The sequence below is a fragment of the Branchiostoma lanceolatum genome, chromosome 1 (genome assembly GCF_035083965.1).
Source record: "Branchiostoma lanceolatum isolate klBraLanc5 chromosome 1, klBraLanc5.hap2, whole genome shotgun sequence".
Taxonomy (NCBI): Eukaryota; Metazoa; Chordata; class Leptocardii; order Amphioxiformes; family Branchiostomatidae; genus Branchiostoma; species Branchiostoma lanceolatum.
The window spans coordinates 13946625-13970683 of NC_089722.1; the positions used below are offsets into that span (position 1 = coordinate 13946625).

General features: G+C 40.9%; 1 protein-coding gene across 4 annotated transcripts in view; it reads right to left on the reverse strand.

Moving 5' to 3' along the window:
* Positions 1-24059, reverse strand: part of LOC136436161 (dystrophin-like) — a 229422-nt gene that overhangs the window by 194897 nt on the left and 10466 nt on the right. For all 4 annotated transcript variants that reach the window (XM_066429949.1, XM_066429963.1, XM_066429956.1 and 1 more), the window contains exon 2: positions 11639-11700. In XM_066429949.1, the coding sequence (XP_066286046.1) occupies positions 11639-11700 (62 nt within the window). The remainder of the gene's footprint in view (positions 1-11638; positions 11701-24059) is intronic.

Below are 24059 nucleotides of genomic sequence, written 5' to 3' on the forward strand. Positions count from 1 at the left end.
AGACCACATGGTTTTTATCAAACTTGCACATTTGAGGTCTGAGGAAAGCTGCTTTCCATCAGAACTGACCTTTGTTGACATAGAGCTCTGGAATTTTGACATTTTCTTACCAAACTTTGGACCCACAGAGAGATATATCTTACAACGTGTCAAATCTCTATCAGATAACTTCACCAAACCTCTTCTATAAAACAACAGGGGGGCATTAGAGCACTATTCATGCTATCAGCAAAAGATACAAAACTTTGACCTTCTAGTCCTATTCAAACAGCCAGGTACATTTCATAATTCTGGTCTTGACAGAAGTGATACAGCAGAAATTTTTTGGCAAGGAATTTGTGTTTCCAGGATATTCTAAAAGGCAATTTCTGATGAAATTTCTGATAGACACATGACAGTCTTGGTATGTTAGGTACATGTAGGGCATACAATATTGTGCGTCTGACAAAAACTGAAAAAGTCAGATAGTGCTGATTCAATGCATATCAAAAACAGAACAATAAATCATGAAACTAACATGTCATAACTGGCTTTCTTTATAGTTTTATACTAAACTTGTGGGAAAAAAAACAATGCAAGGCCTTTGTAGAAATTATCCCTTGTACAATTCCAGGAAGACACTGAAAGAATTCTGACGATTCTGTGATATTGTTTTTATGTGGGTGGGGTGCACACCCTGTACTGTTGGTCAACAGTGGTAATTGTCTAAATAGACACTGTTTGTTTGTGCACTCCCACAGAAAACTGGGAATACATCCTGCCAGGTTTCAGCTTTCAATCCCACATTGCTGACATTTCCAGGGAATAAAACGAGGCAACATTACAACGATTCTGTTACACAAAGTAGTACACAACAACATCTGTAAAATACCCCAACATGAACAGAACTGCTATTTGAGATTTACGTATTAAAGTTATTATGACACACGAATATACAATATATATGTACTATTTTTGTCCATCTAGTACTACAGCTGACCATGATAAACAGCAAGCAACCTTAATTTCAAAATCTGGCCAAGACAATCATACTGCAATCAATCAAACCCTACACTATAAGCTGACTTGAACTCCTCACCTTTGTGCAACTACAACAGCCTTAACCTTGTTTTGATTCTTCCAGTCTCCAGGTATTCTGCAAAAGGTATCTACACCAGGAATTCACAAAGAAGCAGGCTTGGCTTAGTGACCCTGTACCCTGATGTCTCTCCAGTTTCACTACCCTGTCCCTATCAGCCTGACCTTCTGTCCCTCTATGTAAATTGGACACAAACCCCCACCTACACACCCCCACAAGTATGATGGGATGTTCCAAAAATAACAGACCCCTCTGACCTCTGCTAAAACTGATTTTCTTCCAGCAGTCACTTCATCCTAATCAAATTTCTCCTGTACATGCTTTTCTTAACCTTCTCCTTGCTAATTAACCCATAACCTATAGAAAATTGGGGCCAACAGGCTCTCTAAGCAGGAAAAGGGGAGTTACAAACAGATTGTCTTGTGGCAGGGACTATAAATGGATGGACGATAAAATGAGGAATGGACAGTCTTCGGTATCTGTCCATGGGGAGAACTTCAGGCGTCAAACCCCTGAACGGTAAAGAACCCAACACACTTATTGAGAAAAGTAGGGCTCCATAACACATATTGTTAGCAAATGAATAAGCACAAATATATAGTCAACTCCGTTATCAATATATATAACACTAGTCAACTCCGTTATCGAACTACAGTACTGTATATGCAAAGTTTTAATTTCGCAGTAGGGAGGACTGAAGTGTTCGCAGTGGTTTTAAGTCCACATTTGAAACAAAAGGAGAGCTACAAAAATACAGGCCCAACAAAAATTTGCAGCAGTTTAAGTTCGCGGCAAAGAGCTTCCCACGAAAACCGTGAACACAAAATCACCGCAAACATTTCTGCATTTACAGTATTCCCTTGGAATACATTGTACATTGTACTATGTGTGGAAGAAAAAACCTGCCCAGCTCACAGAGCACTGACTGGTTGTCCTCTCTCTATCCAATGACTGTGAAAAATTCCACCACTCCAAAGGTCATGACCCCATGACAGTTATGTCAGTGGCAGAGTGTGGACCAACATGTTCACAAACACAAGGCAGAATCGAAGGCACTTCTTATTGACCTCCCATCAAAACTTCACTGGACATCCATCTTTGCAGACTTCAAAGACAAACAAAGCCTCAGGGATTAGAGTAATGAAAACCCTCATATTATGTAGCCTTCTTTATCATCAGTTTATGGCAGGTTTTAAACATCACCTGCAATTAACCATTGTTGTTGTGTATGTGTGTGTGTGTGTGCGCGTGTGTGTGTTTATTTTCTTTTCTTTTTAAAAAAATAAATACTGTTTAGGGGACTAAATACTTAGGTGTAGTTCAAACACATAAAATGCTGGTGCCACAGGCAGCCATAAGACTAAATGGTGATTACATGTTAGGATCAATTTTACAAGCAAAATACAAATAAAATAGCAGACTGACAATTAATATACTTGGCTATATCACCATGTAAGCAGCCACAATGCATAATCAACAACACTATTCTAGTCAACACAATGCAAGCATTTATCAATAAGTTATCATGAATTTGCACTTGATCTTCTGACTACAGATGCTCACTGTTTCAAATATGTTCAAGTTCAACTGGGCAACTCAGTTGACACTGAGTTGAACTGGATGCCAGCTTCACTAAACATACTAGACCACTCTAGTCTAGAGTAACTATTTTTTACATATACTGGACCACTGTATATGCAATGTTTTCCAATCCTTATCATACTCTCTCAAGGAATCTCTAGACTTAGAAACTCTCTCCCCTTGATCTTGCTCATAGTACGCATCAGCCATGGTAGTAATACTTGTTAGTTTGCGATTTTTGACTGAAGATCATCTTTCTTTAAAGTACCTGAGAAGCAAAGAAAAGGTAAACAGTCGTTGTGTGGCTTTGGTAAGTTTCTACCCCCCATAATTCCACCTCTATAGCGAGGTAACTTGAAGCTGGTATAAACCCCAGTGTATGCAGTATAAACAGGGGAAGGTCAAGAGTACATATTGCCATGTACACAAGGGGGCAGGGAGGAGCAAAGACACTCCGGCTGGGAAAGGGCATCAGGGTGTTTAGTCAACACCGCTTTGTGACGTCTGTTTAACCGTGACTTTTGGCAGAGAGAGCGACGGAGCGATCGGGACACACAAACAGGTGATGTGTGATGTCACATGTGATGTCATCGTTCCAGGTGCAGCCAAGGGCAACTGTGCCAACGTTTCTGGCACTTAACGGAATGTTTTTGCGACAGTCAGGTTTTCAAGTTGTCACATTTTTTTCTTAAAAGGGTCACAGGGGTCTCACACAGACAAGAACTCTGGAGTCTAATGTGTTTCCTAAGACTAACAGTTACACTGTAAGCCAATCCCTCTTCCTACTAATCTAAGAGAGTATAGGGTTGTGTATTTGACATATCTTGAAGACATACCTTCAAGCATGCCATGTACACTACAATAATTACCCATGGTGGGAAAATCAGGACACATTTAACAGGCTCTCTCTCTACCTGACTGCAAAGTCAAATGTAAGCAAACAACTGTGTCAAGTTTAAATGAAGGATAAAAGCCGTGTTGTCTGATCACAAGGGCGGAGGCTAAGCATGCCTCAAACATCTAAACAAAGTGAGCCCAATGGGCCAGACTTGGACCCAACCCAAGCGTCGCTGGCCTTTTGAAGTAGACTTTGTGTGGGAACGTGGAACAACGTTCTTAGAGGGACAAATTACAGTTGCAAGTGGATCATGGTGGGGTTGGGTAGACTTTTTAAAAGGCTGACACTTAAAGGAAAAATTCACATACTTGTCTTTAAGTCAAACACTTGTCTGTTCTTGGAATAACTAGAACAACTTGGAATGCCGCTGGTTCACCCATTTCAAAATAGATGGGGGGGGGGGGGAAGTAACACGTTGCTTCGAGTCTTAAGGGTATTTGTGCACTTTCATCTCTTGCAAGTCTCCTTTTATGCTAGCTTTCGTGTCAAACACTTTTCCCATCCTCCTCCCTGCATAGCCGTAGCTGATTTATCCTACTTTCATAAACCACCCCCCAATCCTTACTGGTTTGTCCCTCAATCCTAACTATAGAGACTGTGAGTAAGCTCCCCAACCCTCTCCACTATTGCTCTTGGCCTGTCCCTAAGTGCTGCCAATAGAGACTAACTTTTCTGTGAGCTCTTCAACCTAAACTTCCTGACTCGGTAAACCTCAACCTCTAAACAATGGTAACATAGGCACCTTATCTCTAGACACATGTGAAACAGACACAACATCACATACTAGTACACCATATCTACTCTTACCTACATATATAACCATTCCTTTCACAAACCCAGACTCATCAATTACGTTATGTCATACCTCAATCTCTGCACTCTATCAACTACCACCTATTGTTTGCCTCCCCCCTTGTGAGTAAGAAAACAAGATCAAGAACATTTGTTCCTGAAGTTATATCTCCTGCAATCAGTCTCAATGGCTTCCTTTCGGCCCATTAGTCCAAGAGGTAGAGATGGAGTCAAAGCCAATCAAAGCTTTCCACAAGAAAAGGCACTTACCTCTTCAGCCCACGTGAAAATCTATCTGTCACGCGGAGAAAGGAGTCGTAATCCCAACTAAAATAGACGAAAGGACCGAGTGACAAGAGAGCAAACATGCCTTTATATTCAGAGTTTCCGGTTCGAGGTGCTATTATCAGTTTTGGCTCCAAGAGACTTTGGAAACCTCACACACGACATTTAGCATTTGACGTGTTTAAACATTAGAAACGTAACAGACTGCAAAATCTTTTTGAAAACTGCGTTGGAGTAGATATCTTTATCCCATCAATATCAATTTTGTGTTCGACCCCTGACCTACAGCAATCCCCCTGCTTGATAACTGAGAGCCTTTATCGGAGTTCACCTTTGCACAAACATAAAAAGGCACCTTTTGTCTCCGTTCACTCCCACACACACCAAAATATTGTTCTTTCTGTCTGGGACCAAATTGGCAACTGTGAGACCATTGGATGTGGGCATAACCTCGTTATAGTTACTTGTAGTAGAGATACACACAAGCTCAACTTTGACATTAACCTTTGACATACCAATCACTGCGGAGACCTCTTTTTTACCTAAAATTTACCTAAACTACATTTTTTAAAACTGACAACAATTTTTCAATATGGCGAAAGTAAACCATTATTCAAAGTTGACCCACTTATATCTGAATACATGGTGAGACCTATTTTTCTTGTTCCACCCACCAGCCAACCACATTCCAAGGATATCAACACACAGTGCAAACAAGAGTAAAAGGAAGTAGGCAACCTGTCAAGAGCTATTCAGCCATCTCCATGTGCTGTTAAGGGTAGGATTTTCCACGGCACTTGATTTTATTCGGGCCCCCTTGAAAATCGTGGTGTGCTACTCTGGGCGCGTCCTGGCAACACCACGGCACTTTTGTCCCACCAAACGAGCAACATAGGTGGCAGAAAATTGATCCATTGTTGTGGTTCAACAAACAGGTGAACTCTTCCAACCTTCAGGACAATGGTGAAATTGGCCTAATGCCCGAGAGCGCAGCTACAGCCAACTGAAACCCCCCTCGAATTCGACCCTTCTGGTTAAACAAAATTAAAGATGACACCGTTGAGCCTTATAGTGCTTGTTGTGACACCATGTTTATCTTCACGGAGCATTCTTCAGCGCTATAAATAGACGTGACAGAAACGCATCACCCTTTCTTTCGGACGTCACTCTTGCCCATGTGGAAAACGGTGGACAAACAACATATACAGGCTCACTTGAGGACACACACTGGCATTTCATTGAACAAAGGTGCGATGATGTTAATCGGTAAACGATACGTGACACTGACAAACAGTGACATTGACCTGTGTCTAGCGCCAGAGTGTCAAGTTCGACAGAACAATCCGGAGGCTCCAAATTCGATACGTTGGGTTTTATGGGAACGAAAATACCCTGCGATTTAAGTGACAGGTATTTCTATGCCTCGTAACAAGCTGGCACGTAGACAACATCATGTAGCTGCTGTAGTAGGCTCTCCACACTACTAAGGATAACAGAGCTCACTCATACAAAGCATATACTAGCTTAGCAAAGACAGGCACACCAAAGCCATACTGTCCTCACTAAGGATATACCTCAATGGGTGTGGCAGGGTGGAACCATATGCAGTCATACTACCCGCATTTTGTTGGGAAATTTTAATCCAGGTGCATTCAAACATTGATAAACAGAGAAACATCACTCCATGTCCAGCCACTGTCTCCCATTGAAAACTCACTCAAGCAGTTGTCAACAATCTGGGGTCCCTGCGATCGGTTGTGGGTGGGTTACCAGTAGTTCTCATTCCTGCAGGGGAACTTCTCATTGGTTTACAAAACAAGAGTTCATATTTCAGAAACTATTAGAAACTCTAGTAATGAGTATGAATTCAAATTCTTCAGCTTTGATGTGTTACAGTAGTTTCTATGCATGTCTGTGTCTTTTTTTAGTCTGAAACACAGCAAGAAAAAATGGACCCCATTTTGCTCAATGAAATTTACAATTTGTTCAACATACTGACATACATTTACAATGAAAATGGTAAGATTTTATCTGTGCACTCCCTTCTTCATTGCAAGGTTCTAACTTCTAGTTCAGCCACATTAGCTGTTTACCTAACTGAAAATCAAAAACAGAAGGTAATATCCAGAAAGTTCCAAGTTTTACTACTTCAGCCAAATAGCCGCACACTTTCAATTTTCAGAGAACAGGAAAACGTAAGTAGAGACAGACTTTTGCAGTAAAACTTTCTCTTTGACCTTTATTTACAGCAAAACTTTGCCCCAGAAAGGAACCAATGCCAAACACCAAAGGCACCCAGCAAGAAATTTACAAGGGTCTTGCACTCTTTCATAATGAATCTTCACGAACAAGGCCGAATGGCCACAGAAAGGTCCAAGTCCAAGCTATTGTGGCCGACTGGATATAGTCCATTCACCCCAAATTCACCCTGTTCTTTTTGGGCTCAAAGTTATACAGAATGGCACCTGCCCAATTGGAGCCCATTACCTGGTCTCCACTAATGTTCGAAAACCTTCAGTACAGGCAAAAGTAAATGGAATAAGAGAGGCAAAGGTCAAAAGGGCACATGTGTTCGAGTTTTAGAATTAACTTGAGGTGAAGCAGGCAGGAATAATAATGTCACACATGTACTTTGTTCAATCTAAATGCAGACCAAACAACATCAAGTTTTCTGATTTTTTTTTTTACGAACTACCTCTATATTACAGGTTTCAATCTATCACATTTACTTCATTCACACGTTACACAATACTTTTTGATTTATGAAAAAGTTCTTAACACACAACCAGTACATCAGCAACTATCTGTCCCCTTCCTCGAGGCTAGCACACCTTCTTCAGTATTGCCTTAAAGAAGATGACAGGAACCGAAACATTGGCAGGTGATTACGAACTGGTTTTGTATAAAGAACTTTGTTATCCAGCGATTAACCAACCTGATTAAACTATTCACAAAAACTTTTCGATATTACTCACAAAGTTAAACATGCTTTGACAATTTTGTTACGCCTGAAACTTTCCCTAACTGAGCGGCACTTTTAAATGGATCTCAAGGACAAGGCTGCAACGCTGGGTGGTCGACACACTTGGTCAGAGTTGTTTCCCATGTGGTTGGAGGTTATAGAAATAGGATTGCCCTTGGCCTTGGTCCACCCTCCCACAGCCCTACACAATACGCTGAACTCCTGAACTTCCGCTGGTGTGGATGTAAGGCTTTAACACACTGTCTACTTGTGAGGGTAAGAAAGACAGATGACTAGGGCTGCAACCTCTTAGCTACTTACCATGAAAGCTGGAAAGTGAGGCAGAATTTGTATCTGGCATTTACATTGATGGCAAGATGAAAATCAGACAATACACATACCTTCTGTTAGCACCCTTTGGATGCCTTGCTAGCTTGTTCATCTTCAATGAAAGTTTAGCACAGAAGCCATAGGACAAAAGTTAGTCCAAGTTTAGACCTGAATTTCTGCAGTATGTGTTTGGCTGGCTCTTTCATATCATCAGGAGGGAAATAATAGACAACAAACAGAGGTATCTGGATCAGACTTCAGGAAGAAATACACTACTAGGTTAACATGATATCTTGATTCAAACAATGCCTCCCCACAAAACTTCTGGCTCCTTGATGCCTATCTCTCGGAAGACACTTTCCTTTCATCAGTTTGAAACACAAGTGACAATGTTTTCATTCTTCAGAATGGCACAGAACACAACAACTCCATTCAAGGTTATGTTTGAATAGTTAGATGCAGATATATGGCTAGAGTTACTATCAATTAAAAAGTCCCCCTGTGAGAAGGAATCTTGAATTCCTGATTAAATCCTCAGAGGTCTAGACATAGACCCTAGAATTTCAGCTCGGCAAAGGTTACCAAAGCTCACTACAATTGTTTCAGTCACCAACGCAAAGTGGATTATTATAGACATAGACACAACAACAGCAACTGGAGTAAAGGTGGGGTCTCGTGATAACCAATTAGGACAGAGGCTGTCTATAAAATCGATTTCCTTGGGAAGACGAAGAACATGCATTTGATCAAGTTCCTTACCTTGTGCCAAATACAATGTTGCCATGGAAACTGTTACCATACCAACTTCAACAAAATTACCAGGACCTTCTTTAAACTCCAATCAATTCCCTTCCAAACTGACTCGTGGAGTCTGGTACCACTACGTGACCATAGACACTAACTTGAGTTGACACACGGCGCCTAACCATCTTGTTTTTTTATCGGCAGACATAAGTACCTACCACCTGTGTACAGTTTACCTTCCTCCCTGTCTTACACGCCGGCATACCTTTCCGATATTTCACAACGTTGACACAACACTAAATACTGGCATTCTTACCACCATCTTCCTGTTTAAACTTAGTCGCATCTTGTCTATGCCTTCCAAATTCCTCGCCTTTCAAGTTTCTTTTACAAGACTTGCATCAATGAAACTCATAGCGTACATGCCTGTACTAACTACAAACTATCTTTGAGGAATGCCAGTGATTTTAAAGCCAGTCTTCTTCAGGTATTTGAGCGTATAAGATCTTTGTTCCCAGGGCACCGGTACTGGACAACGGTATTTACCGCAGCGGGAATTTTAAGTACAGCAGGTCGACGTTTGCCGCCAGACATTCCTTCGCTTATCTCTTGATGTAGAGTAGTAACAAGTTACCAGTTACCTGTGTAGACTAGTTATCTTGTAACCTTTTTGAACCGCGGGCAATTGTGCGGCGACCAAAAGTGCACATCAAGAGGAGATGTCAATATTATCAGAATCCCCTACAACGGGCTCTCGGAACAACATCGATGGCTAAATAGTTTACATATGGGGTAACCTGGCCACATCGCTGTAACGTCAGGGATCGAAATTCCTTTTCTGGGGAATTTTAAAAATCTAGGTGCACAGAAAAAAACTGAAAACAGTTGGGTGCACAACATTTTGGGTGCACGAAGTTGAAAGTAGCATGTCACAAAAATCTGCCAAGTCAGTTTTGAGCTTTGAAAATTGCAAATTTAAACCCAAATTCTACAGCTTGGACTTCAAATTTCAAACAAGTAAGACAATAAAGGTTTCACTATTTTTTCTTACACTTACATGTCAAGAATATGCTGTATACTAGTTCACAATAGTACACCTTTACTTTAGGTATATAAACCTAATCAAATATCTAGATGCACCTGTACACCTTCCTGTACACCCAGTATTTCGAGCCCTAAATGTGTCTGTATGTGCATTATCAGCAACAAATCTATACAACTTTAGAATGATATAGTCAATTGGAGAATAAAGTGAGCTATTACAGGAATGCTATGATTAAAACAGGTGCTTTCGTAGGAATTATGTCCCTTTGTTTATCTAACCTTTGCATTTCATAGGTGCATGGGTGAACCGAATGCTCACTGGTATATGCTATTAAGCTAGTGTGTGCCATTGCGGCAAGGAAATTCAAAACATTTCATTTTGATGAAGATTTGGTACAAACTCTCCAAAACAATTACACATGTACCTGAGAAACCAAGTTGACACAAAATTTTCACAGAATACTTTATGAAGATTTCCATGGTTTGAATCCAGGGAAGGGCATCCTGGTTGGAGCTGCACTCGTCTTTCGGAAGGGACATAAAAACATGTTAAAATGCACTTCAACAGCCTCATTATATAGATAGGTACCTACTGGCTGTACTTCAGATGAACAATATACATTTTTCTGCACATTTTCTTCATATGTCCATCTCCCTGTCTATCAATAACATATTCCACACAGCAACTGTTGATGTAATCATATCAAATCTAGGGTGTTGACAGATTCCATATCAACATCACAAACCACAAGCTAAGTTAAAATCTCGGTAAACAATCCGACCTCTATGATTGGTCACTTCGTTACCTCAGACCAAAGCTACCTCCGGGCCACCCATGCTAGCGTGTTTACCCCTCCACCACAATGATACATGCCAAATAAAGAACCACTTAATTCTCTGGTACAAATGCAATAAAGATCATATGTACAAAACAGGTTTGACACCTGGGTGTATTGTTTCCCACACCATTCATCAGAAATCGAATCTTCAGTAATTGTGCTCCCTCGAATCTATCAATTTGCCTTGTCTAACACAATGAGCAACTTAGTTATCGAAAGAACGGTTCACTTCAATTTCAGATCTTCTTGCTTATTTTGGTTAACCTAAATTAGAAACTAAATATTTTCGATCCCACCCACATAGAGAGGTATTAGCACTTAGCATTGAGGATTAGCAATACATACATATCCTAACTCAGGCTATCTCTGAAAATGTTTTCTGCTCTTTTTCCCTGACTTCTACTTATATAGCCAACACAGCCAGATTTCTTTTGTGTCCAACATTAGGAAAATCAGCTAACATTTTTAAATGAAAACATCCCAAGCCATTTGTAATAAATTAAAAATTCAAGGCTCATCATTGTCTATAGGTTGTTTTTTTTTCTTCATATACGGACCTTTTTTAAAATGCTTGGGACCATCAATAATGCTGGCACAGATAACCAGCTAAGAATAGAAATTGTTTATAAGAAGACTGCACCACAGTGCAACCTGTGTTTACAAACCAACCAACCTGACCAATGCTTATTTCACTGTCACTAATTAGAACTGCACCCTTCAAGTCAGCAGGAATATAAGTTGTACGATAACACCTGCACACCTGGGTAATTATCACCTTAATCACCCACCACATGTATCTATTATTCTCCACAGGAAATGTAAACCTTGTCAGAATTGTCCTCAAAGCTGTCGGGGCAATCTGAGACTCTCTTCCTGCGGAACCTCTATGGTTGGTTAGCTACTTACCTCGCATTGCGATTTTTTCTCCTTCTTTACTTTTAGGGAGTTGCTTACAACGTACAACGATCGCTCAGAGTATGTTAGCCTTCTACTATTACACTCGCCGCATCCGGTACATAAAATCCCACTAAAAATCGAAGAATCGAGCGCCTCGACGGCGCCACGAGCTACGTACGACCACCCACCTTAGAAAGCTGGCTGTTGATCCACTTAGCGAAGGTCTTCTTCTGGACGTCCTCTCGTTCGTCTGTAGGGGGGGGAGAGAAGAGGGAAAATCCCGGGTTAACAAACCATACAAATCCATGCAGCTGTTTAATTTACTGTAAATACAAAGCCATAACACTCCCAGGGGATAATCCAAAGCAAACTTGCCCTTGTGTCTGGCCTGTTCACCATATGCCAGGCTGGACTCCTCTTAGTATTACATCACATTCATATCTACCACATTAAATAACATCCATACATTTTGTGAGAAAGCAGATGAAAAGTACAGTCTTCTGATAACGTATTCAGTTAATGATATCTTTATCATCAGCACGAAAAAGAAGGGGGCAAAAATGATCCCTTGCCCACTTTAACATAGATCTCACACATTGTCCGGCTACATGGATGGAAGTTGTTTGTCCAAGTCTCGACTATGTGACAAATATTTAGCTTGACACTGAAGTACACAATGAGACACTGTGGCCGCAGACTGGCTTGACTTTCACCCTTGAAACATAAACCACTGTCAAGTCTAGGACTGGTCCCACATTATTTCTCACTCCTCTTACCTGCATCTTAGCAACAAAATTGGGTCTGGAAAACAAGAGGGTTTAAAAGTCAATGTCTTGTTTCCTTTCCCATCTGTCACTGCAGTTAATGTAGACCAAACACGGCTAATATCATAATCATAGGATTTCTATTTCAAGGTTTTGAGGATACACCATTCAGGGACTGGGAAAGGGGGATTGCCAATTTAGCCTGGATGCCAGACCCCCAATCTCTAAAATATCTATGTGTGGGTATTTTAGAGAATTGGGGGTCCGGCTTCCATGCCATTGCCAATAGCGTACAACCTACAATAATTTCACATATTTTCTGATGCCTGAAATGCTGTCAGCTATCAGACTGTTAATTTGCTTGTAAAAAATATCAATATTGCAACCTTTGAAACTTTGTGTTCAACCTCAATGGCAAAGTTAATCCTTGAGTAATCTCATTTTGTGCCAAAATGCCAACCTATCAATGTGGTCTGTGACTTGGCATCAGCTCGATGGTACCCTTGTCACACCTCTGGCATAAGTGATTTTTCTTTACTGTAGAAGGAACCCTACCCACCCCTGGCTTCCATCCCAGCTATGTCTGGAACGATCACACCGACATGCTCACCTGAAACCACTCACCATGAAAAAAGTAACAGCAGTGTGAAAAGTTGTATAGAAACTAACCTTCAACTTCTGCCCATTCTACAGAAGTTGATGTGTACTCAGCGCCAAGACGACACTTGACCGACAAACAAATTTCTTCTGGTAACTGTTTTACCATATGCCTCTTCTGCCCTTTAACCTACAGTTCATAACAAGAGGCTGGAGGTTTGCAGATAGTAGAAAACAACATTCAGGGCAGCAGATCTGTTGATAAACTTCCTAGCTTCTAATGGTAACAACCCTGGTCCTTGTATTCCTTTTTAGCTCCCCTGACATAAATTCAACACAATCAACAAAGTCGGGGTCTCTATTGAGAAATGTTTTTGGGAAGCTTTTGACGAAGACTGTACTTGGAGAGATACACGTATGTTATTAGTCATAATAACAAGGACTGTTTCTAATTTCAGAATCTTTCAAATGTCTCCACAAAAGAAACCTTAAAAGAAACAAGTCCAACAAACAAACCTCGAGCCAAGACTGGTAAATCTCTAGTAGAAGATCCTTAAAGGAACGCTGGCAGCCAAGCGAAAGGAAAGCTTGCGATGTGCGGTGTTCCAAACAAAAGAGCCACCATATGGCTCACATCCACAGACACCTTCTAGCCAGTTGCGGTTGCTGGAAAAACTGAAAGCCAACAGACTGCCAGCCTTTAAATATTGCAAGAGCACCCTAACTAGCAACATTAGACAGCAGAGCCTACTTTGTACCAGTCTAGCTCTTACCTCCCCTACATATTAATGTCCAAAATAACAGGGAAAGACTTTGACACTGGGAACGCTTCCAAGTGACTTATGTAGGTCAATGAATGAAACTACAGCAAGTCTGGTGGACCACTGCTATGCAAATCAGATGTCATCAGTGATAAGGTTTCACTCCAATCAATGAAGCCAGCCCTGCTTCAAAGTTTCCAGGAGACAAAAACAGTAACTGGAGGAAAAGTAACAACAAGGAACGAAGAAGACGTACAACTGGCCCCGATTCGGGACAGCAATGAAAGGACCTGACATTCTTTGGGCCACCATTATGTAAACTTTGAGGGGCAGGGACTGATCCACATGTGCAACACATTCCTCCACACAGGACACAACCCCTATACCTCCCAACATTCCAACTGGTCTCCACACACACACACACTGGTCTGCCAGAGGAGACATCACACGCAAAAATACCTGTTTTTCTCACAAATCTGGCCCGCTTGTTGCCATCCACGCCTGTGCCACTGCTGTCACAGAAGCCTAGTGTTTATATCGGCAAGGAATTCCAACAATGCACGCCTCACTGTGCACTTCCCTTCACAAAATTTACATTGGCCCCGAACCATGAATAAACCCTGGGTGTGTTCCCCTTGCCAACTTTAGAAGAAACCATTTCAACAGAGAAAGACAATACTAAGGTAGCTAAAAAAAAACACCAACTTAAACCATAACAATTGCAACAAATATTCTACCATCATAAAAAGTTTGTAGGTAAAGAAACGTCCACACGAGTGATATAAACAAACATATCTTCTCACAACCACCTCCCCCACGGTGTAATGGTACGGTCCACTACTATCAACAGTGAGGACTTCATTGAACACTAGCAGAGTACATCATCTAGTAAAATCTGAATGGAGCTTAATTTATTACACCACATTCATTCTGGGGTTTGGTCACAGCTGACAGGAGCTGAAAGGGGGTCAAGCGATCTGATTACCTCGACAAAACAGTCTATTGTTGTCCAATTTGTGGTGATTATCCCTCTGCCCTTGGGGCATGAAAAGGTGCGTGACAAGCAGGTAGAGATAGGAAGATGCCACCCGTATCCTCCCTGAAAAGCGGGATTCCAAATTCTATCTGAAACCACAGGTTAGAGCTCAGCAACTTTACTATGGATCAAGATCAGAAATCCTAATCAAAATCATTTACTCTTCTTTGTTCGCCAATGCAAATTACTAACCAGTAACAAGGTAAGTACCCCTGTGCCACACGCAGTAACTGATTTACCTTTACCTTTGACAAGCTGTTATAGAATAAAGTGTGCAAAACTCAGCTGTGCTCTTAAATGTTTTGAGCCTTTAGAGGTTTTAATTACATCTTGTCTCAGTTCAAACTGTTCCATATTTCCGTGATATGCTCACTGTGGTTGTTTTCAGACCATAGTGTAACCACAAAATAATATACAAAATAGAGTGATGATAGCACACAAACAAGTTCCGGTACAAGATATTTCAGACTCCACATACTAAATACACAACCACTTTGGACTCCTATATTCTGCTGACCAAAAAGTAGTATATTACCCTTTAGTCGTGAATAGGGAAGCCTTCATTTCAAAACCTGCATGTAAAGAACCCAACACACTTTTTGAGAAGAGTAGGGGTGACCCAGTGTGCTTGGCCAGATTGGGAACACAACAGGCTCATGCCTTCAACTTTCACTCGATTAACCAATGGTCACTTGAGCTCTACCCCTCTCCGCAATCAGCCACATACCCCCTCCCCCCTAAACCCTACCAGGTGCTTGCTAGCAAATTTGACATTTGAATGCTGCCCTGCCCTAGGGTCACTGTCATTCAAAATCATCACAAAGGCTAGCACTGTCCCCCATCATGTTACACCTTGTACAAAACACCTCATTTCCATCCGGATCCAAGCATTGCTTTTCTGCTGCTGTCAAGTTTCCTCTGAACTACAAGCAGTGTTGTTGGAGGCCAATGGAGTATGTTTTTCTTACCCCCTTCAAAGAATACTTCAGCCCAAACAAACTAATGATCATACAAGGTTTCTTGATATTTAACACAATAAGTAGGCACATCAAAGTTTTGAGTATCGTACTGTTATGTTTAGTTACAACAAGACAATCAAAATGTGATGCGCTGACTTATGGTGTTTAAACAAAGCTCTGAACTATCAAGCTAGCTCTGTACATGGTTTCTGTTGACTTACTCACTAATTAGCATTGAACTATTCACAACTACACAATGAACAGTAATATATATGTAGAAGGAATATCTTCATAAGCCATAAGGACAATTTAGAGTAATATTGTTGTGAAGTACCTGACAACAGAACATCCATTTCTACCTACTTTATCATTGTTGGTAAAAGCTGTTGTTTTTGAAGAGCCACGCAGTGAGCACTGCAGGTGTCCTCACATGCTCAAACTTTTGCAAATTAGCTTTGTCATCCCAGTGTGTGAGTTTCTAGGAAACTGTGTAGAATTTCTGTACCCCTCCCATGTTGTCAAATGTTGACTGAGAGAAGTCAATGGTTCAAGTTGACTCCAAACATTTGCACACACCAACAAACAGGAAGAAGACATCCTTACTCACGCCTGACCCCGGGACTCTTCAATTCCAAAAATCAACAAGGGCATAGGTGAAAGTTCAACTTTCTCAAATTCCTTTGCTTTGGGGGTGCTGGATCAAACTATTTTGAACATACAATAAACTACAAGTTAGTACAACTGTACCACGAAAATGAGATACTCTTTGACAACCTATATCCAGGATAGCCCCAATCATTTCTCAATTCTTCCAGAGATCAAGATGTGCCCACCAACATTCGCACAATAATCGAGTGATCCTCAACATTTAACTAAATTCTAACAACATTTTCTGGCTAACACAAACAAATGCTCCACAAACTAAGTAAAAGAACAGAAGCTGAACAGAAGTAACAAAGAAAAACTTCAACTTCAAAAGACTTTTAAAGCATATGATATTCTAAAATGTAGCTACCGTGGTACATCACATTCCTCTTCAGTACATGTTCCAAGAAACTACATCGTAAATCCCCTTTATAAAGTTCTTGCTGTCGTCCCAGGTCTAATTTATAACCTGTGAAATTTCTCTCCCAATAGATCATGAATTACCATTCTAGACACTTGTCACATAGTTACTGGTAATTATCATGGCCATGATTTCCATAAAGCTGTTGTTGTTCAATGAGGCGTAAAATTGCCTTTGACAAAGAACCAGCCAAACGTGTCCAGGGTACAATGTTGACCCTCCTTTCTCTAGCACATAAAACACAAGTCCACAGATACCTGTTGTATTCAGATAAGATTTCATGTGAAAATGCAACCAGGGATCCGATCTGAACATTTGTAAACACTTGTTTGGTCTTCTGGTTATACTCTAAAAAACACCATTTTCAGTTTTTCAAATTACAAATTACAACTCACAGACACCCGACCTAGACTAGAGTTATAAACATTAACATTTACGAAGCGCTTTGAAAAGTTACATAATTTTGGATTACATGTGAATGTGATACTACAGTACAAAAAGTTTAATGGGTGTGGTCAACTTTTGTCAATAGCAACCACAGCCTATCACAAAAATGAACTTTCTAGGATGACAAAAATACATTGCTTTACTTTAAAAAACTCATCATAATTCAATTATCAGTAAATGTAGCTATGCACCTTTTCATTCATTCATTCATTCATTCATTCGTCTGTCCTGGACTTATTTATACAATCTACAACAGAATAACTTTCCACGTGGCCTAATTGTAATTCCATACCCACGAATACCTGGACCCAAAATTAGGTCCCTTGATGATGTCATTGTTGTAGCAAAAACGTCATAACATAAACCCTTGAAACGGTGGCCATGGTAACGGTATGCATGAGGAAAACTCTGGCTATTGTTTCTACACAACCTCACCTGACCAAACAATGGCCTTGCCACCTATGCAGTTGTTAGGGCCTTTATTGGTGATGTGTATTGGCACACACATGGTGTGAAGTACTAGCTGAGCACATTCAGGTGACCTTACCTGGCCTGAAACATCCAATGATCGATGCTCTCGTTCGTTGTTAAAATACCAACGTATCTACCTGTAGTCTCAGCCATTACGGAAGTAGAATACTCTTCCTCAAAAAGCACAACGGCAGATATCAAGTCATTCTGAATGATAGGCAGTTTAACCCAAGGAGGTTCTAACTTACAATGTACATTGAACAGAACTTTCTTGTTTTACCTAAATATAGTAGAAAAAATAAAAAAATAAAACTGTTGGCTACCAATCTATGATATTATTGTTCTTGTTGTGCCTTTATTAACTTACGTTGTCTGACATTACCTTTTCTTTCAGCATTACAAACATAGCCCTTTGATGAGGTACAGGGTATTGCCTTGAAATTGCTCAGGACTGCTTTTGATCACATTCAGGCCCACAGAGCATGTCTGAAAGTCCGCCAGCTGATATTATCTTTTCCAGACTGCCCAATTTTCCTCAGCCAATCAGCAGATGATTAACATCTGTCAGGCTTTAATTACCTCAGCCAGAGAGAACCACTTCAGAAACTGTTGTTTCTTTAGCAGGCCACCAATACTCTACTCAGAAACACACACAACGACGACAATCAGAGTCTCAACAAACCACTTGTCTTCCATCAAGAAGCCTGGAGATTTATTTCTCTCCAAAACTACTGCCACAAACAGCCAAAACTGGCGAAAGGACAACCGGGTAACCCCAAGCAACTATTTTCAAAGTCTCTCTAAGTCGGTCTGCAAACTGTGAAAACCTGGGGAAGGGTTGACATTTGACCCCTGGCTTCACCTGGCGACTGAGCCATGTGGTTTCCATTTCAGTCGGACCACGGGCCCATGACACTCGCCAAATTCCAGCCACAAAAGGAGAGTTTTGTCCTCACACTGTTGTTGTGCACACAGACATCGTGGTATGGACATAACCCAGTTCCTGGCCACCTCCCACATTGGGCGAGGCTTCTGCCGACATTTTGGAGTGGGACTTTTATTGATTCTTTGTCAATCTTCAGGTCACCGAAGGTGAATGACATGGCAGCCATCTTGGATCAAGAAAACACAACAACGTTCTCTTCCATATGGTTCTTCATAACAATGCTTAAACGTTTGAATCAAAGAACACACCCACTTTAAAAAAGGCTTGAAGCTGCTGATGACCTGAACCACGCTACAATGAATACCTCCAAACTTTACCAAAAAAGGTAGTGCAATTTTGTAGTTTTACTTTCAAATTACATGACCAATTCATACATACTAACTAGTTCTACAGAGACTCTATAGCTTTTAAAGTGGTTAGAAAAGTGTTTGGTAGTTAGTTCTCAGCGGTTGCTAGGAATATCTCCCTCTAGCCTACCACAGCTGCAATGTTTCCCAGCTATTTTCGATGTGCCTCATGGGGGCTTTGTGATAACTGATACTCCTGATACAAGATACAGTAAAACTGAGCCTCATATACTGATCAAACATTGACCTGTAACATTGACGCAAGTGTCAGGGCTTTGCTCCTAGAGAATCTCCCAAGCAACAAAGCTTGACGTATTAGGAAGGATAATTTATGAGCGCCCACTAACTGGGTTCAAAACATGTACATAAATGTTATGCTGATCTACAGCTGCAATGCATAACATACACTGATCACATATTTAGCTATCAAGTAACAAAGAAGCCTCAAAGAAATTCATGATACTTTAAATGCAGAAATGTTCTGCAACAACATTAACTTAAAACTACCGCGAAAAGTTTTGCCTGTCTAACTCCTTGTCTAAGCAATACATATTGTACATGGTATAGTTATTATATCGCACCTGTTATAGTGAATACGCACAAATACTAACAAGGCACAATTAACTGATTATAGATCCGATCTACAAACATCAAATACATATTTTTCAAGAATGCACTCAAATTAAGGAGTCATTATTTACCACGGTATGCAACCAAGCAGAGTCATACGAAAAATGGTGACTTTTGTTGACAGTTCTCGCGCTTGCCACAGTGCTTGTATTTTACTTTATTTCTTGTTCCATGAGTGTGCGATGTTTATCTGGACATGATCTGCACTCTACATGCAGTTCTCTAGTATAATTATAATCATTATTCTTCTGATTTATCTAAAAATACAGTACATGATGAGGATATCCAAGGTCCGATGGGACCGGAAGAAATTTGTGATCTGGACATCTATATCACTTAGCTATCTTAAGGTTTCTGACTGGCTGTCCGTAAAGCCGTTGGTGTTTCCATTATCATGTGACTGTAGAGGTACTTTCGTTTCACACACGAACATAAAACTAATGCGAACACTAAGCACCTCGAAATTAAATCCCCGGGAACTTAAATGTATTTTATAAAACGCATCTATTCACAACGTATAACACTGTCTGTAACCTGTACTAGGATATGTGAGACTAGAATGTTATGATGCTTACCTGATACAATGGGTCATCGAAGGATGTACTCCAATACGCTTATACAGTACTAAAACAATTCCCAAAAGCAACTAGTGTTTTCAACAAAGACATAGGTATAGGTGCTACAGGGCACACCCTCCTCTCCCTGAACAATCTGGAACTTTGTCCTGCCAAACATCTGACACAAAGCTAAGTAAACAGAGCCTAATTAGGCTGTGGGTCTTCCCTGGGTATTGTTATCCCGCTCAGCCCTGGCCAGCCCGACTATTTGATCGCTGCATCCCGGGGATAAAAGGCACCGGGCGCAATGATAAATACGGCAGGCACGCAGCTATGTAAAGATGCCATGAGGGTTATGCATGAGCTCGGGTCCAGGATCGGAAGGCAGCGGTGCACAATATAAATAAATATGTTGTCTAAACATCAGGCTATATCTGGGGCACTTGTTGCACATGGGGGCCCAGGTGTGTGCGGAGGGATGCTAGGATGTGCCCCACTGAACAAGCAGGGGGAAGGGGCGTGGCACTTCCACCCAGGGACAGGTGCGGTCATGTGACTTCTGCAGCGAGATATACTGGCCAGCAAATGGCAAACACACAACCCCTGAGAGCAAAGTCAAGCCAAACATGTACACAAGATAACTGCTGTTACTATCTACTTAACCAACACAAGAGGAGATAAGTTTGGCACAAACACGGTCATTCACCTCTCGCAACTCTACATTAAACAGACTTCAATTCGTCCTGGTAAATCTTCATATAAATGTGATTTATCATGCATATTGCTGTGGTCCAGTGTCTCTGTCAAAGATAAATCATAAATTTGATAAAAGGACATTCTACTCTTAAACTGTTTGTAACCAAAGGTTAAGTGCCAGAATCTTATCTGTTTGAGTTTGATAATGATATATATCTAGAATAAGATTTTACCTGCTATCCTACCTGAAACACTCTGTAACAACCAATATTACCTTGCCTACGTCTCTTATGTCTTCTTCTGTGTTTTTTCCCTTTTCCAGTAGTCGCTGGTCAAGCAGTAGTGATAAATATAGCTTCAAGTATTTTAGCTGCAGGGAAGCTTCATACCTCTACCTCCCTCGGGGGTCAGCGAGAGGTCGACTGGACATTCTACCACTCTGATACTGACCCTTATCGTAACATCTTTCATGGTCACTTCTACCATATAAGCTGAAGTTACACTATCAGGATTATCTGTTTGGAGACTTGGGCACACAGATTGAGTATCATAATAAATCAAAGGATACTTGATGTTTTCTGTGGGTCATTAGGATCTAGGAGGGGACACTGACACCAGGTGTCCAGCAGGGTGCGATCTTTGATTGTTTCTCAAATGTTGGCCCCATACCGTATATCAAAGTTGCAGTGACCATAGGCGCCGCTGGGGAGGATGCATTGACGGAATTACATTAGCGGCAGATGGGCCATGTTAAAATGTCCCCTACCAAGGCTCGAGGTGGGGGATTGGACAGCTTACAATGGGGAAGAATTCCTCCCTAATCTTGAAGCAGCTCAGATGACCAGTACAAGTCTAGAGCTCTGGCATTAGTCTAATTAACTTGGTCTTTTAACCCTTTCCATACTATCTTCTACCGTAAGCAAGAAGAAATTCAGAGCAAGGATGCATTCTGAGCAGCAAGGAGGTTAGACTTAGAGAGGCAGACTGGTCAAAAGTTAACCAGGCCTGATAGTGAAGTAGTACTAATCTCCAACACTCTGAACAATACTACCATAAATCATACCTTTTCCCTGTATATTGCATAACTTTATAAAAAAGTCTATATGTACCTATGGCTTTTCAACTAATCTTGATTCACAAGTTGAAGAAAAGTTTAAAGCAGCCAATCAAATGAAACAACACTTTGCAGACAGATGTTGCGTGTTAGCGAAATGACCTGGGAGTCCTGAGGAATGGAATGCCCAGAACTCAGGAGCCAGGGGATTGGTCAAAGCTCAAGGCCAAGTAGACAGGGAGGGTGCTATAAACATCGTTCATCACTGGGTAACCATAGGGACTTCAAACAAGTTCAGGTGCATGGTCCCTAACACAAGCGGGGGACTTTCTTTTAACTGTTCTTCCTTCTGAGGTAACCTTTTAGCACCAAATCTGCACTGAATTTTGCTTATAGGATTAGGCAGGGAAAGGTCAAAGAAGCCAAAGAAGGGTTCAAGTTTTAAATGGTTTCAGTTTGGGTGTGGTGACCTTTGAACTCCCCAGCATGTATCATATCAAAAAGGACAGGCAGTGATATGCCCCCCATCTGGTAATGTCTATTACAGGCTTCAAACCTCACAACAAGTTTTAGGAAATTTAAAATCATGACATGATATTCACATGGCCATTTCAGCCAATACTGTAAATCTATTGAATATTGCGATTGGTAATTTTAACTGTTGGGGAGAAAGGGAGTAGTTCACAGCATTCAATTTCAACAGTGGGAACATCACTGTCTCAAAGGTTAGTTATCAAATATTTGCGACGATGAAATCTTAGCAGTTGATTAGTGACCATTAAAGAAGCTAAAATCAAGCTACCATTAACTTTTTCTCCAAAATTAAATCTGTGAAGAAAGATGATGATGATATGATGATAAAATGGACAATGATAAAAAATAATTATATGATCTTTCTCCATTGTTTATGTGGAAGGTAAGGATGGTAAGAATATGTGATACTTCAAAATCAAAATGTTGTCAGGATTGTATTGATTGTCATAAGTAACAAATAAACCATTTGAACTATTTGTTAAACCCATTGCAGCAGCTTCTACAAAGACAGTAGACAGAATGTACATATTCTCTCCATGCAAGACCTTATTTCACTGGGAAAACAGCTTGCCAATTTGTCCCCAAATGTTCCTACTTCAAGTTCAAACCACACAGCCAGAAAGTCACAATCCCAAATTCATGAGAAATTAGCTGAAGATAACATTACCTCCCTGTCAGTGTATATTGCCATGTTTTACGTCCAAAATTGGTCTTGAAGTAAGAATAAATGGGCCCTAGATTTGAACCCAATACCTAGTGCCTCATAGCCCTTGTAAATTTGGTCAGGTCCACAGGAAGCCTTGGACATTAATTTCCCAAGTTTGACAAGCCCAGTTTGGCAGGGGCAGACTTTGGTTCCAGTCCACGGATCTGTTTTACATCACCAACATGTACACTGCAGTCATAGGTAACACCCGTAAAGGAACAATTTCACTTCAAACAAGCCCTTCTTGAGTTATTCCCTTTCAAAGTCAGACGCAAAACCTGCTCCTGCAGTTCAAAAAAAGCTGCTAGGGGGCCCAAACCCATACCACTTACTCTCTGTCCAAAGATCTATCTACCACTCAAAAATCAGTTCCATGGCATGTCCAGATATCAAAACAGGGAGTTCCGCTGCAGTACCGTAAGAAGCCGCTAGGGGGCCCAAAATCTAATCGTTTTCAGGTCTCATCAAAACCTACCAACATACCAAATACCAAGACAGTCCATCAAGGCATTCTCGAGTTATGCTGGTCCACTACAGACAAACACACAAACGCTACCCTCTGCATAACCTTCTCCGCGAAGGTAACTAAGCCAGTAACAGGTGAAGGTGAAGGTAGGACTACAGGGCACAGACTACCTCAAAACACCTGAAGATTCTGGCAAAACCACAAAACAACCTTGAAGGCTAAAGAAAGGTATTTGATGGTTTGCCAAACGCCAACATGTTCATATCATTGCCTCACAGCAGGGTGTTTTGACATCCATCAGAAAAACTTTTCAGGACAAAAAAATGTGTTGTATGGATCAACATTGACAAGGGTCAGAAAGTTTAATCTCTTCCTTCTCAGTTTGTTTCCTGTGGCCCAATTTCTCTTGGGCCAAATCTACCCACCTCACCAAAAAGCTATGACCTTCGACCCCTCTGTGACATCTTGGATTGTAAAAGGGCAGCCGAGCTGAGACAAACTGTACATTGTTGATATAAACTTACTGTGCCTTTAAAAATAAGCATTCAAGTACTGTGTATACCAGAGATATA